The sequence below is a fragment of the Artemia sp. Qi Xiang Cuo genome, chromosome 19 (genome assembly GCF_049724085.1).
Source record: "Artemia sp. Qi Xiang Cuo chromosome 19, ASM4972408v1, whole genome shotgun sequence".
Classification (NCBI taxonomy): Eukaryota; Metazoa; Arthropoda; class Branchiopoda; order Anostraca; family Artemiidae; genus Artemia; species Artemia sp. Qi Xiang Cuo.
Window position 1 is genome coordinate 35,088,448 of NC_142812.1, and position 16,624 is coordinate 35,105,071.

Sequence of the window (16,624 nt, forward strand, 5' to 3'; positions counted from 1 at the left end):
TTCCGAAACGCATCGGGAGATCGTGGCACCTTTCAGATAGTTTCTGAAGCCTCAGTTTCTGCAGGCTGTCCTCATAGGATGTATAATTTGCCCCAAGCATTATTTGGCACGCCTGCTTCTGAATATTTTCAAGCTTGTCGGTTTGGATAGCCGTTAGACCTGGGTGCCAAACGGGACAAGCATACTCGGTTTGCGATCGGACATACATACAGTATAGACTGCGCATAATGGAAATTTGGATATTGAACCGCGTTAGGCAAGCAAAGGATTTTAGGCATAGGGAAGCCTTTTGGAGGATAGACTGTATATTTGGATCCCATTTCAGGTTCCTTTTGAAAATTATTCCTAGGATTTTTATTTCATCCTTAGTTGTAAGTCCAGTGTCTTCTTGGGACGGAATTGCAGATTTTAAAAAGCTAACACGTAGAATATGGCTTTTGGTTTCACTAACTGTAAGCATTACATCTTCAAGATTATGCTTTAGCTGGGAAAATATTGATGATGTGGTGATTTCCTCTGCTAGGCTCGCTAAGGCGCGGAATGATATGCTTGACAGGTCGTCAGCAAACTTGTAGCGACTTTGTATTTGTGCTAGGACATGGTTAAAAACAATAAAAAAGATCAGTGGTCCTAATTTTGTCCCTTAGGGTGCTCCGCACCATATTTCTTGGAATTCGGATGCTTCATCCTGCGTGAGTGAAACACATTGGTTTCGATTGTGCTGGAAGCTTGCAACCATTCTCACAAGAAACTGTCGAGCACTTATTTCTTTAGTTCGGTTAATAGCTATCAGGTGTTGGATGCTGTCAAACGCCTTTACTATATCGCTGAGAAATATTTCTGCGTATGACTCTTCATTTTCGAGATGTTTCATCAGATCGTCAAGAAGACATACGAGATAGTGGGTAGTATTATGTCCAGGCCTGAAACCAAAGGGCCGAGGGTCTAAATTAGCTTCAATATCTCCATATAAATATTCACAGATAAAGCCTTCAAACACTTTGGAAAGACACGGGATTTTTTAAATCGGGCGCAAATCGTTAGGTGAGAGGGGTTTTTTTATTTTTGGAATGGGAGTTATATAGGTTGTCTTGAAGCAATCCGGGAATGTACCATGTATTAGAAATTGATTGAAACAGGCAGCCAAAATAGGACTAAGCTCCTCAGAGCAATGAGCTATCAACTCAATAGGAATTTCTAGAGGGTAATTACTCTTCCTGGGGTCCAGGCGTTTGAGCTTCTCGCATACTTCATGGGGGCGAATGATCGGAATTTGTTCAATGGGTCCATTTTCAGGTAGCTCGTCAAGAGGTGGGTGTGTGCGACAAATATTTGAAAAATGTGTGTTGATCATATCAGCGCGCCGTGGTTCACCATCAGAGCCGTCGATTGTCAGCTGCTTTCGAGTCCGTCCCATAATCTCCTAGACCTTCTGGTGGAATTTAGAGGGGTTAGACTTCCAAAGCTTGTTAACCACTTGAGCACCAAATTCCTTTTTAGATTTCTTTATTTTGAGACATATGACATTCCGCATTTTTTTAGCCTCATCTTGATATTCCAACTTATAGAGCTCATTTCTCGATTTGATTAGATCCTTAATCTCTTTAGTCACCCACGGCTTATTTTGTGACTTGACCAGAATTGTCTTTTAGGGAAATATTACTTTATATTCATGGAAAAGCTGAGCAGTGACTTCTTGCATCATATTGTTGCCGTTCTTCATAGTAAGGACTTTTGACCAGTTTTTCCTAGCTAGCCACTCTCGGTAAATTTGGATTGGTTCTTGAGTTCGTGGGCGGTACTTCACCACTGACAGGGATCTATCAGGGGGTTTTCTGCTAGGCTTCCATATTACAGTAAGGTCGTCACTTATACCGATAGCGGGGAGAGTGTAGGGGGGGCTATAGAACTCCTCAATATTGGTAAAGATAAGGTCTAGTACTTTTTCCTCGCGTGTTGGGACTTCAAAAACTTGCGTAAGTGCGAGTGAACTTGAGAGCCAGCTAGCCTTTAAATCATTAAAGTCGCCCAGGATCTGAATGGCAGTGTATGGGTATTGGGATCCTATGTAGTCAACCGAATGCTCTAGGTAGAGTACGACTTTCTTTCGGAACGATGCTTTTAGTGAGTAGCAGACTACACCAAAAATTATTGAAGATATTTTTTTTGACAGGTATCGGGGTCTTATCGAAAGCCACAGACGATACTGCTCAGGCTTCCAAGAGACATGCATATCTAGGGCTCGATTAGGAATCGCAGACTTGCAAAGAAACCCAACTCCACCACAATGAATCATAGTGACCCCGTCCTTATTTAATCTTGGCAGTAGATACACATCGTACCCGGAAATATACGTGCATGTGTCAGACGCGGACCAAGTTTCGCACAAGCAAGCCACTTCAATGTCATTTTGTATGAGGGTGGTTTCCAGCTCTTCAACTTTATTCCCAAGAGAGCGGACGTTTGCGAGCAGGATTTTGGGAAATGAATACTTCTGCTTTGTGTGATTACAATCCTTTGTCGTACCGTGTAGAGTTCGGTGTCTTTGGGCATCCATTTGAGCTGAGCGCTGAGTATACTTGGGGTTGTATTTTAAGGTTGCAACAGGTATTTTCTCTTGTTGATGGTGACCTTTTTGTTTTTTGTAAGGGGGTGGCAGTTGTTTCTTGAAGTAAAGGTTGTTTTATTGGTGATGGGATTGAGCAGTGGAAATCGAGATTGGAGTTTATTAGACTAGCGACTCGATGAATTGTGAAAATCTGTTCCTCGTTGGAAAAGGGGGGTTAATAATTTGGTGTGCTGGCAGGATAGTTAGTGTGATATCTGGTACGGGCCCGTATGGTATAGCTTGCCATCTTATTGGGGGTGCTGGTAGCCCCGGTCGTCGGGAGGGGGCGGGGGAGCTATAGGATGTATGCTGTTGTCTTTCCTCGGAGGTGTGAGTTTCAACTGCATTAAGGGGACAATTCTCAGTAAACGATCTCCTGTTCTGATATCTTGTTTCCCAACTACGGATTTTGCAGGGAACCCGTTTTTTGACTGCTTTTGGTGCGTTTTTATTGCCCCATGCAGGCGACATTTAGCTGGCAGGTGCACTTAGGACAGTCATTCACGAAGCAAAGACCACATGAGAACTTTCGGCAAGGTTCTTTGTGTACCAATATACATTGATCGTTGCCACATTTTCCCCAATAGAAATCTGTGCAGATGTGTAGAAAGGGACAATCCGCACTGTTTCGGCAAATTCCCTGAGGTGGAAACGGCATACTAAGAGTTCTTTGATTTGTTCCTTTGGATTTTGGCTTGGGACCCAATCCTTTGGATTGGGACAATCCACACTGTTTCTGCAAATTCCCCGGAGGTGGGAACGGCATACTAAGGGTTCTTTGATTTGTTCCTTTGGATTTTGGCTCAATTCATCTTGATCAGGAAAGATTTGGGTACTTTGGTTTAGCTCTTTAGGCGTATGGCAGGGACGTTGATAGCAGTTAGTATACGTGAACGAAAAGTACCGGCCCGACGGCTTCTGCAGAGCCAGTACTAGGTCTGCATCTATTGCAGCGCATGCACCGTGCTGCCATCTTTTGCAAGAATGGCATTCAAAGGAGGGGCTTCCCCCAGCTGGTATGTAACAGGTGATGCACCTAGAGAGGTCAGGGATTAGCAACGATTCGGATGGAGGCAAGCCTAAGGCAGGTGAGTCAGTACTGTTCTGCGTTTTTCTAGCCTCATTTACTTCTTCTGCTATTACTTCAGGAGCGGGTGTGATTGGTGGTTGTGAAACTGGTTCAAGTTTGGATTTTTCACTATCACCGGAGTTCATAATGGCCAGAGTAAAATACGAGGGCTTAGTGATTACAATAAGACTTTCGGCCGACTTGGAGAGGTTACTACCTGCTTGGGGGCGAAAAAACCCGCTAGATCCCGCTGAATTGGGAATGGGAGTAGCCGTCTTTGTTGGTTTTCCGGTCACTTTCGGAGACGCAACAGTAACAGCATTTTTTAGTTTGCATGGAGGGCAAAGGTATGTATACTTTAGTTCTGGAGAGTATTTAACTTTACCGCATGTGAAATGAAACCACTTGTTGCACTTAGTGCATGCTACGCCATCGGTCTTGCTGGTTACATTTGCGGAGCAAATTCCACATGTATCTTTAGTCATGGCCAAATCTGGCACAATACACAGGAACAGGGGAAGTGTCGGGACCCGCTCACCTATTCCCCGCAATTCAAAGGTAATTTACTACCGGCGGGTACGTACGGCACTTGCGGCGGGAACCCTCCCCTCTTCTGCCTATTGCCTGGTATATCGGGCCAGAAATCTGCTCAAACAACTGATCTTAATATATGTATTTGGTGTTAAGCACGGCAAAATAACACGTGGTTCTCAGGAAGAGTCCGGCGTGATTCTACTCCTTAATTCGTGGTCAGCTAGTAACAAAATACACCTTACAGAGGAAATACAGCGCGAATAAATCGCCGTTCTCAATGTTTATCTAATATGAAGGAAAGAATACCTGATGTAGATTTTTCAAGACGTGATTGGTTAAATTTATTTCAATAGGAATGATTGGTGACGTCACTAATGAATTCCTTCAAGTAATCTTCACTCCTGTTTATATATATCACTTATATGGAATAAAATACAAAGTCTTTGTATTACAAAGTCTTTGCAAAGCAAGGCCTTGCAAGATTTTTTTTTTTTTTTTTTTTTTAATTTAGGTTAATTATCACTTCCAACTTTCTGCAACTTATATCCACTTAAAACTCTTATTAAAGTAGGGAGTACCACTGAAGCAACTTCACTTGCTTAGCTTGATGGCTTTTCTCCAATACCGTCTTTTGATAATACTATATGTAGGATGTAATCCAATAAATGATTTTAAGCGAAGGATTTGGGATATTAGAGAGCAGGCCTTGGAGGTTAGTTTCTGTAATTACCACCATCAATTTGATATAAAGTGATAAAAAATTTCTTTTTGTTCCAAGTTTTTTTTTTATTGTGCAGCTGTGCTTCGTTACAATCTTGGACCTGTATTCTAACAAATTGATTACCCCTTCATGAAAATGGGCGTAGAACGAGGACTGGAAAGGAGCCTTACTGTACTTGCCCACTTTGTGGGATTTGGAACGAGGGCTTTGTTTATTTTCTTTTTGGGGTATTATACGTTTAGAGATGTTAAAACAAAAAGAAAACGGCTAGGACTTGTGGTCTATCGTCATACAATGACGTACTGAAAACTTACAAAATGATGCAAGTATTTGCCCAAACAGTGGTTAGTGAGCTTTAATTCGGTATGAACATGCAATAAAACTCTTTTATGTCAAGTTTGTGTAATTAAAATATTTTTTAAATTTGTATTCAGCTGTGAGCAAACTGCTTTTTACTTGCTTTCGGGAATTTTGTGTTGGCTGAGGATTAGATAGCAATCAATCTGTTGGATTGAAGGGGATTGTCTTGTTCATTTTCTTTTCATTTGTAACTTTCAATAGGTGGCTTAAAATCAGAAAAAAAATTGTTAGAATTGGATTTAGGGCCTTTGCTTTTCCTCTTGCCGTCTTGGTTCAAGTTGATCCGAAGTTTTGTTTTTTGACGGCTACAGGCTTTTGTCAATAAATTTTAAACATTTAAACTGTGTCTAAGAATAGCGGTTCTCACATAAAATAATTCTGCAGCTTTCGCTTCAAGCCAGGTAAGCTTTCCATACGAAGCCGCCCGTTTTGAGCCGATAGCCCGTTTGAGCTGTTTTGAGCAGCATTTCCATGCCGCCCGTTTTGAGCCGATACTCGAAGGGACTGAACCAAAAAACTATCCCTTCTTTATTTTACTTTTTTTTTATTTTTGCTTTGGATGTATGTTCCAATAAGCTTCCAGCAAATAAATAATTTTAGCCAAAATTGTCAGCAATAAATTATGTTGCTTAGAATTTGAAATCTCTACTGATGAAATTGTGTTTCCTTTTCCCACCAAAAGACAATAAGTCGTTGAAAAAGAAATAAAATGGATAATGATCATCCGAAGGGAGAAAGATTTTTATGCTGCATAGTTCAAAGCAAGCAGAAAACTAACAAGACTGGTTGGAGAAAAAGAAAATTATCATTGCTATCTAGCAATGACTTGGTTTTTGCTTATACGATCCAGCTTGATTTAAATTTTTTGTTTTTAGTTTAAATAAAAATCTTCACTACTAATTTACTTGTTGTGCTAGCTTCCTAAGTTGGTCGAGGCATTTTCTCTTCTTCTTTTTATTCCTGGTAAATTGCTGAAATTCAGCGTCTCTTTAATTCGCAATGTTCTGAGGCATACTCCCTATGTAATAAAGAAAAAGTAGCAAAACTGAATTTTTTCTTATATTTTAGGCGTTATAAAAAACTAACTTTAAGAAGCAAGAAGCCCCCGAAAGATGCAAAGATATACATAGAGGAACTGATAAAATACAAAGGCCAAACATCACTTTTTAAAGAATTTTCAGAATGGGAACCTCCCAAGTTTCCAGTAAAAGGAGGAGTGCTGAAAGAAAAGGGTGTTCCAGGTAAACATTTGAATTCTAGTGGGTAAATACACCTGTAACGTTTAACCACCTGTTCAAGATAGACAGAATAGGAGAAAATTTATTAATTGAAATGAAACCCTTTTGGTTGCGGATATTTAAAGGAATTACTCATCGCATGACATTATAATTTGAGAAGTTCTTTTAACAATACGTTTTGAAGTAATATTTATCGAATCTGAAGTAAGGTAAAGCTTTGTTCTGTCTTATTACTTACAAGCCATCGATTTTGTTCTGCGAGCAAGTCAAATTTCATGGCGGAATCCAACTCAGTCCTGAGTGTCGCAGCATAAGAGCTATGTGGCACAAATAGAGGCCTGCTATCAACCTTCAGTGAAGACAGGTAGAATAAAATAAATGATCTGGCAGCGAAAGCCTCCCCAACCAGTTCCCAAAGAAATGTCAGCCAGGCGAAGGCTTTGTCAAATTCAGTAGGTAACAGTTTATCAGCAAATCTTCAAGTGGGAGTTTGTGGTATTGATGTGATGATTGAGTTTAGCAATCTTTGGAATGTGATCACACAAGATGGTAACTGTAATAGAGAGATTATACTACTCATAGCATGTATAGGGCAACATTCTTTTGTTTAATAGTGAATGGAGATGCTCTAGGCATTCCCAGAAGCTCAGGCTGTGGTTACTTAATAGTAACGTATTCTTGGTGTTTTTTTATGGCTGCGAGTCATGGAGGTTATGTAGAACAGCCGAGAAAAGGTTTTTGTATTCAAACATAGATGCCTAAGAAAAATGCTCGTAGTTCAGTGGTTAGAAAGAGTGCAAAATTCAGAGATTAGGGCAATGGGTAAAAAACCTTATTAACCGAAGGGGCTCGCAAAAGACGTTGGAGATATTGCAAATCGATAGACTGCTCCCTAGAAAAGGAGGCTGCTATCCCAAACAGATCATTAGCGGAACTTTGTAACACAATCTCAGAATATTGCGGGTGGTAGGACAACTCTTGCTACCTTCTGTGCCTTAAAGCGTGAGAAAACTTAAGTAAGTAAGTAAGTAATTTAAATTTTGATGATCTTTTTTTTGCTTTTCTCCCACATTTGTTTGTCTGTGATATATAATGGCATGAGGATTTCTCGTAATTTGCTGAAGAAAGTAGAACTTAGTGCCTCAAGTAATTTCTTTGATATGATAATATTTTTATAAATATTTTTTCTAGAATAGAAATTTTTATGATTTTAGTATTTATTTATGTGTTATACATGTATCTATGTAGAACTAAATGCTGAAAATATGGTGTATAGCATTTTATTGTTGAGTAGGGGTAGAGCTATAATTTGTTGTGTTCTATATATTGTGCTTAAGAGTCCTTTCTGTTTAGTTTACGAGACAGTGTTTCATGAGATATCGGGATTCTGAAATGAGTCGGCCTTTTTCTTCAGCAAATGTTGTTCGCCAAAAAGGTGTATTGTCTACTCTTGTTCCGGTAATCTTTATATCATTGTGAATGTAATTATCTTAATAATTGCATCAGTACTAGTGCACTTGGCAACCGTATTGAATTTAAATCTGTATTCGTTAACATTTAAGTTCTACTGATGAGGGCCACATGTGTTGCGCTGCTCAGATTTCTAATATTTTTGTTGTTGCTACAGAGACAGACTTTGTACGCTTGTTGAAAGGGTGGAAATGAGTCCACCTGTTTCTTCAGTAAATGGTGTTCGTCAGGACACCATCGTCAGTGACAATATTATTGATTGATGATATTTGTGGTGATGATGTGATGGTATTATAACTGAAAAATGTGGTGTTCTTAATAAGTACCTCAGTGCTATTGTGCGCAATAACCACATTGAACGTATTTATTATCAGTTCAGGTTATGCTTCTGATTACTGAATTTAATATCCTGTTCAAGATGTGACAGAGTTTTTTTCTGCTGACTGTACCACTCATCAAAGACAAAGTATGTGTGTTTTCACTCGCATCACTATCAGGCATCCTTCATCCCAAACGTTAGATTGTGGTAGTGATCGATCCTTTGTGAGGGAATTTTGTTACCTTAGTTTTATTTTTAATTAGTATTGGATTGATAAGGCTCGTATTTGCCATGCTTTGAAGCCTCTTTATCTCAGAACCCATCAGGTGGATTGCCTGTTTAGTCATTGCCCAAATTATGTTTAAAACTGTTTCTTGTTCTTATTGTACCATATATTTTGTATTGTTCTGGTTTCGACTCAGACGAATGAGTTTCGTATCAGTTTTGTATAATGATTCCCTAGGCTTTCTACATATATTTTCACACTATGCTAGTCGTACTGAGATATGTGTAAACTTTTATTTACCAACGTTTCTTCAACTGAATAAGGCCATGTGTGGTTCCCCGCGTGAAAGATTCACTTCGTCTGATAACGAGCTGGTTTCTGCTTTATTTTTGCCAATTTTTAGGGTTTCTCTCCTGAATTTATGCGAGCCTTTTGAAAATGGCTAAGCTCTTAATATGCTCCGTTCTTTGTTTTTATTTCTCTTCTTTTTTTTGTCTTGTTATAAATAGTCGTTTTTGAGTAGAATAAATTGCAGAATTGAGTTGAATTGAACATATAATGAGGCAAATTACTTAGCATGATGGTGGTGATTTTACTAAGACATGACTACTAAGGTAATGATGTCCGGAGTTAGTTCCCATGCAAATTGGCGCATGAAGAACGACCTCCACGTGCCTCTGGATACCTAGCTAGACACCAGAGAACCAAACGCATGTAGGGACGGTTGGGTTGGCAGCCCTCCTCCTGAAACTTCTATTGCTACGAATGGAACCAGAAATTCAGCCTCGGATATATCATCTCAAACCCCGTCTCGACCTCAGACCGCCCACGGACGATTCCCTCTGAATATGGCTGACCAAGGTGGCATCAATGTGGCCACCTGGAATGTTTTTACACTGAACCAACCCGGTTCAATGCTTCTATTAGCCAGAGAATTAAAGAACTATAAAGTTACAATTGCTGGAATCACTGAAATACATCTATCTGGTGATGGTGAGGAGTACATTGGTGAAGGGCGCACACTACTTTGTTCTGGTGGTCACCAGAAACGAGGAGGCGTTGGCCTAGTGCTGAACAGTACAGCACGCAAGGCCCTCCTGTCATTCACACCAGTTGCACCCAGGCTCCTGAGAGCAAGGCTCTATGGTAAACATGGAAAAATAACCATAATCATTGTAATGCCCCCACAAATGAAACCCAGGAAGAAGATAAGGATGACTTTGTACCCTTTTAAGTTCTGAGCTCTCGTCAGTACCTCCCCATGACTACCTTGTCCTTCTAGGAGATATGAATGCTAGCATTTCAAATGAGTCTGACCTGTGGGATTTCGCTGTTGGACCCGTAACAATAGATAGCCTAAACGACAACGGAGAGAGAATGCTGAACTGCTGTCTCGCCCACAATCTTACCATTGCAAGCACATGGTTGCAGAGACCCAATATAGCCAAGTAAACCTGGTATAACAATGATGGATCAACGAAGAAGATGCTCGACTACATTATCATACGCCAGCAATGGCTGTCTTCTGTGCAGAATTGTCGCACCTACCAAGGCGCCGAACTTGGGAACACCGACCATCGTCTTGTTGCAGCCAAAATCCGGCTTCGCCTGAAAGCTACAAAAGCCAGCCAGAAACCTCGGAAAATTGATACCTACCGTATCCAGCAAGACCCCGCTTTGGCTAAACAGTATCACGTCGAAAAATCCAACAGATTTGAGGTTCTTACGCAATGCGATGATAGTGAAAGTGTGTGGATGGTCTTCAAAGAGAATGCTCTTGCAGCTGCAACTAGGGTTGCTGGAATGAAACAGCATAAGAAAAAAGACTGGATCAGCAACGTGTCCCTCGCCATTATTGATCGCAGACGGGGAGCCCGGCTTTACGGTGACATGACAGCGTATAGGAAACTAAATAAAGAACGTAACATTATGTTGCACAAAGACCATAAAGCTTTTATCGACAAAAAAGCACGCGAGCTGCAAGAGGCAGCCAAAAAAGTACATTGAAACCACACATAAGATCCTCCGTGAGCTCTCAGGTCAATACACTCAAACTATATCGTATCTCCGTAACGCCAGTGACGAAAATATTTACGACAAATCACAGTGCCTTCGCCAGTGGGAGCAACACTTCAAGAAGCTACTGAAATCAGACCCACCTGACCAAATTGACGACGAGATTACTGCTGCGGCTGAGAATGCTACACCTGCCCCCGATGGCACTGAATTTACAGCAGAAGAAACTAAAGCATCAGCACGAAAGCTGAAGAACAACAAAGCGCTGTGAATATGTGGCCTGACATCAGAACTCCTTTAAATGGCGATTCATCCGTGACCCTCTGGCTACAAATGCTGTTTAATACTGTGTGGCGCTCTGAAATAATACAATCAGACTGGAAGACTGGCTTACTTGTGCCAGTCTACAAGAGGAAAGGAAGTAAAGCAGAATGTAATAACAATAGTCGAATAACTCTGCTCTTGGTACCCGGTAAACTCTTTGCCATGTTACTGCTCAAGCTGGCAGCAAAGTATCTCCACCCCTTCGTTACCACCAGCAGGCTGGGTTCGTGCCGGGAAAGTCAACTCTTGAGCAGATCCGTACACTTGGACAGCTGCCAGAGTAAACTCGAGAATGTAAAAGGAAGGCGTACATTGCCTTCATCGATTTTCAATCTGCTTTCGACACTGTCAACAGACAGTCACTATGGCTGATCCTTCGATCTGCTGGTGTAGCTAAGAAAATTGTCAATCTGTTCAAAGAACTACACAATAAGACCGAAAGTCCAGTTCTTGTAAATGACCAGCTCTCATCACATTTTCAAATTAGAAATAGTGTTCGGCAAAGCTACTCTGCTGCTCCCAAACTCTTCAACTGTGTCGTAGACCATTTTCTCAACAAAACGCGGCTGGCGCATCCGTTTGGCATCGATTTTGCTGGAAGAGTTCTGGCAGATGTCGACTTCGCTGACGATGTTGCATTGGTATGTGAAAATCTCACTGACATCAAAACTGCACTGGAAACGCTGGCTTCTGTTGCAGGAAAACTTGGTTTAAATGTAAACTGCACCAAGACCAAAATATTACCTGTGGACAAGACACCATGCAGCCCCCTGACAACTATAGAAGTATGTGGCCAAGATGTTGAGATAGTCAAGCATTTCACCTACCTTGGTTCAATTGTTTGCTCAAACGGAAATCTAGATGCAGAGATATCAGCAAGGGTGGCAAAGGCGAACGCCGTTTTCGGCCGCTTACTGAGAACAATATTTCACAAACCCCAGATCAGCCGTCTCACGAAAGCTCGTATCTACTCTGCCTCGGAAGCAGGTGTCGTGTTGTACTCGTCAGAGACTTGGCCTTTAACGCAGTCGCATATCATGAACAGTCGCATATCCAGACAAAACACCTCCGCTAAATTGAACAAGTTAGGTGGCTCGACAGGGTACGGAACATGGATATCCTCTTGTCCTTTAAATTACCATCCTTGTCTGAACAGCTGAGTCCCGCTAGCTGCGTTGGTACGTTCATCTACTTCGCATACCTAATGAAACACCTGCACGGGTTATATTGGACTTTGATCCAACTGCGAATAACTGGAAATGCCCCAGTGTTACACCACTAATGAGATGAGTGGGTATCTTTCACGAGCAAACCACGGCGTGGGGCATTAGTCCCTGTGAAGCTCCTACCCTGGCACAAAACAGACCACTCTGGAGACGACTAACGGCCCTGACGTCTGGTTCCCTCTACGCCGGCAACGCTGTCGGGCAAGAGCTTTAAGTTAGTTAAGTAAGTAAGTGTTACAAATAAAGCTTTAAGAAAAGAACAGTGCGGTATGAGAAAGGAAGAGGATGCATTGACCCAATTTTCATATCTAGAGCAATAGTCAAGAAACATCAAAACAGTCAGACTCCTTTAGTCCTATATTCTGTGTACTATGGACACAAGTTTTATTTAACACATAGAAAACCTGCAGTGAAAGTCCTATCTTTATTCAGTGTACGTTAAAGTAATTAATGAGGTATCCAAAATAACAGTTCTGTAGCTAATCTAGGAAGGAATGTTAATAGTTTGCTCATGTTGAATGAGGAAACTCTAGAATATAAAAGGAAAGCATACATTGCCTTCGTAGAGAATATGGCTATGAGAGAATATGCTATTAAATAAGATGCCAATCTCTTAGACTTTGGCTGATGATCCACAAGTGGTAGGTAGAACAAAAAAGGTTAGTGAAAGGAAGGAATTTTGGGGGCTGGTAAAAGTGATGGATTTGAATTTAGGTTTAAAATTTGATATTAAAAGGGATAAGTTGCCTAAAAGGTAATAGGGTATTCTTTTGAAGTCACTATCACAAGCCCCTTAGGGCCGAATTTGTTAGATTAGGTGAGTTAGGCTCTGAAAACTTACCAAATGGATGGTTTCTTTAATAGCATGAAAAACAGTTGCAGCCAAAATGTAGGATATAGACTACATGTTCAGATTGTTATTTTTTGGAGATGAAATATTTAAAGGAACAGTAAGATAATTGTTGGAACTAAAATTAGTATACTAGTAATTACCTGTGTAATTTCCTGGTAATTACCCTCGGTAATTACCAGTGGCGAGTGTGGTTTTGACACATGGGTGCATTGAAAACTTGATTAATATATGTTGTAAGTTCCGCAATAACACTGTCCGATGACAATTTTGTGTACTTGTCTGAACGACTGTATGTCAAGGAATAAACTGTACTACGAAAAGTTTGGTTTGATCCTATCGTCTGGGATTAAAAAAAAAGACAAAGATTCTCCAGAGCCATTGAATGAAACTGTGTTTTAGCCAGCAATTGCAAAAGTATCATATAACGAAGTGCTAGTATTAAGTTTTATTTGAAAACTTATAACGTTTTCTGAAATGCATTGATTCATGACACAAACTTGTCGGAATAATGATCCCTCCTGTTACAAAGTGTTGGAATGATATTGAATTGAAATGAATTAACTCTACAAAAAAAAACAATACACAATTTAATCATTTGACAAGTAGCCGTCCAAGAAGAAACAAAGTTTTTAGGACGAATATAACGTGATAGACGTTTAATGAAAGCTCCGCCGTTTTTATTGAATAACGATTAATATAAAGTTTTAGTTTCAATTTGGGTGCCAATTCACGAAAATGTAAGGGTAGCGGAAGAGGAAGTAAGGATTTTTCCTTTTTTTCAATGAAGATAAAAAAAAATTTTATTTTCAAAATCTAGGGGGGGGGGGGCATTCTTTTTTTCATTTTTTTATGAAAGTACATAAAATGTGTATTTTCAAACTATATAGAGTGCAATTGTCCCCTATCCCCCCTTATTGGCTCCCCTGGTTTAAGTGATTATAATATCTTACTCGTAATCTAACTGACTCAGTTCTTTTAGAAGACATAACAACATCGCATAACGCGGCGTTCTCATAGATAAGCAGTTCTCGGAGGGCCGACTATTGTAGAGTAACGAATAATGGACAAGGCAAAGCAATAAATATGACGTGCCATAAGAGAAGAGAAAAATAGACCTACACCTAACATAACAGATAGATCAACATGCGGTGCAACCCAATTTCGATTGTAACTAACCCCGTATTGGAAGGGTGCTTAGTGGTGGGCTATAACCCGAGTAGTATCTGTAATGAAAAGAAATTTAAGGTTTGATCACGTGTGCAATGTTGATTCGAACCAATTTTCTACCTGTCTTTTTTCACCTTTGCTCTTATTTGCAGGTGGGAGGATGATGTCGGTTGTGATAGATAAATTGAAGGATAAGTGGATAGATACCGATTGCAACATTTCAGCTGAAGACCTGGCCAAAATGATCCCTGCCATTCTTGAAGAAAGTAATAAAAAAAGATCTAATAATTGATTTGCATCTATTTTACTAGTCTTGTTTTTTTACTATTGATTTTTCTATCGTTCAATACAACCCCTATTGTCAAATAAGTAAAATTTACACAAACCTCGGCAATCTTCATGCTTAACTAACATGAGTGTATAGAGAAATTTTTACCGATCAGGCTTTGTGTTTTTTGTTCCACGCAATCTTGATAGGTGGAACGCAATGATGCCTTGACAGTGGTATCTGGCTAAATACATGCGAGTTCGGAACTTCATTCCTTGTGGATAAGCTTTTAATATCAAATTAAAACACCGTCACTTTTATCATTTTTTCTTTATTGCTTTTAATGTGTCGACGACGCTGACTGACAAAATGTACCAGTAACTACTTTTCTAGATTTGCAACATGAAAAGCTTATATTAATGGAAAAAAATCACAGTCTAACAATAGCAAAATTTTGAGACACGGAGATTCGTTAAGCTATTAGATTAATTGATTATAAGCTAATAATAATAATATTAATTATAAGCTAATAGAAAAAGTATTTCTTGCACTTTTTATTTTGTTGGGAGGGCTCACTTGACCATATCCCGAAAAACTAAATACACATAAATAATGCTAAATTGTTTTATTAATAAAATTATACCACTATTCATACTTAAAGTAACTAAGTATTCATAGTAACTACATATTTATTTTAGATCCCTCAGACTTACCTACATTGCGGAAATATTTTTCTGGCCATTTAGTTTTAATGCTTGTCTGGGCCAAAAACGCACAATTGTGATGATTAATTTAGTGGTACTTTAGCTAAAGGTCTTGAAATATAGACAAAACTTAAATTTATGGGCTCAATTTTGTACTTCCGAAAATATATTCAATCAAACTCTGAGCTCTGCAGTCGTCTGAGGAATGTATAATAAGTCAATTATTATTGTCTCGCAAGATCGGCCCTAGCTTATTTCCTCGAATGCGTCAGCAGGTATGGAGATTGGTGGGGGGTACATACGATTTATTGCTCACCTTCCTCTCCCCCTGTATATCCTGTTCGAAACTACTAAGTTTATACTGAAGCTATCGTTAGTCAAATCAGATCTTCAAACATTTAAAAATTGCTTTTTAATACATCCTGTTTGTTTCGAGCTACTCTTTTACTGTTTTAATTGTTAGATAACGTTTAAAGCAGGTTCACGTAGGCTAAATAATTTACTTTCTTAAACATCCTGAGCCATGTAAACTCTGGACCATGAGCGTATTAGTCTAGTGGCAAAAGACAACATAAAAGTTTCGCAAATTTTGAACAATCCGTAAAACACTTAATAGCATGGAAAACATCGAAGTAACCACATTTGGTCTTGTATCTGTAAGACGATTGACGCATAATTATAATTTAAAATTTTTATGCATGAATATCAAAGGAAAGGACATGAGAGATTGTACACATGTACAGCAATGTCAAACAAAGAAAAAGCATTTTGGGCAAAGCGAAGTATAACTAAGTAAATTGTCACATTTTAGCTAGTTTCATATTTCCGACACAGGACAAATCATTTTTGTCAAATAATTCTAGTTATCATTTCATTTGATGGGGCCGATATTTTTTGTTGTTAGTTTAATATAATGTTATAGAAAACATATTCGATTTTCTTTAAATTATTTCTAATAATCGTTATAATATAAAAAATGCAGAGATAAGTAGAAAGTAAAACACTGAATCGTCAAAAAATCCAAGGTTTTCTATAAAATCTTGTCCTTGCATGAAATAAAATTTAGCTCCGGAAGACTTTTGAAGGTCTTCTGTCTAGAACGCGCCGATAAGGGTCATTCCTGTAGTTTTAAGGAATATCTAAACTAAGAACGACAAGTCGTATTAGCATATAATTGAAAATAGCTGAAATAATTGAAATAGCCATGAGATAAAAAAAAACTTCAAAACAACTGATTTTAACAACCTAACACCCAGAAAAGCTGGTCCCCAGTTATACTCGTATGATTAATCTTACCTAAATACGATTATGTAATATAGATTAAACTGAAATTAACTTCACCTCCATAAAGTAAGCTTTCGTGGAATGTCCGCCTGCCCCGTGGCATCGTTATTTTTTATGCGGGTAATATAACTTGATAAGCTTGTCAGGTTTAATTCAGTATTGAAATTTGTCACAGAACAGAATAACTTTAGAAGCGTAGATCTTCACGATATGGTTATGAAATAGCATCCAGCCTAT

At 39.3% G+C, this 16,624-nt stretch overlaps 1 protein-coding gene across 5 annotated transcripts in view; it reads left to right on the forward strand.

The window, feature by feature from the left end:
- The window catches only part of LOC148940774 (CCA tRNA nucleotidyltransferase 1, mitochondrial), a 115,676-nt gene extending 100,803 nt beyond the window's left edge, over window positions 1-14,873 (forward strand). For 3 of the 5 annotated variants that reach the window (XM_089105168.1, XM_089105169.1, XM_089105166.1), the window contains 2 exons: window positions 6,361-6,533; window positions 14,284-14,873. In XM_089105168.1, coding sequence (XP_088961294.1) covers window positions 6,361-6,533; window positions 14,284-14,423 — 313 coding nt within the window. In that variant the 3' untranslated portion in view covers window positions 14,424-14,873. The remainder of the gene's footprint in view (window positions 1-6,360; window positions 6,534-14,283) is intronic. The other 2 variants (XM_089105165.1, XM_089105164.1) reach the window with 1 other exon arrangement.
- The last annotated feature ends 1,751 nt before the right edge of the window (window positions 14,874-16,624 follow it).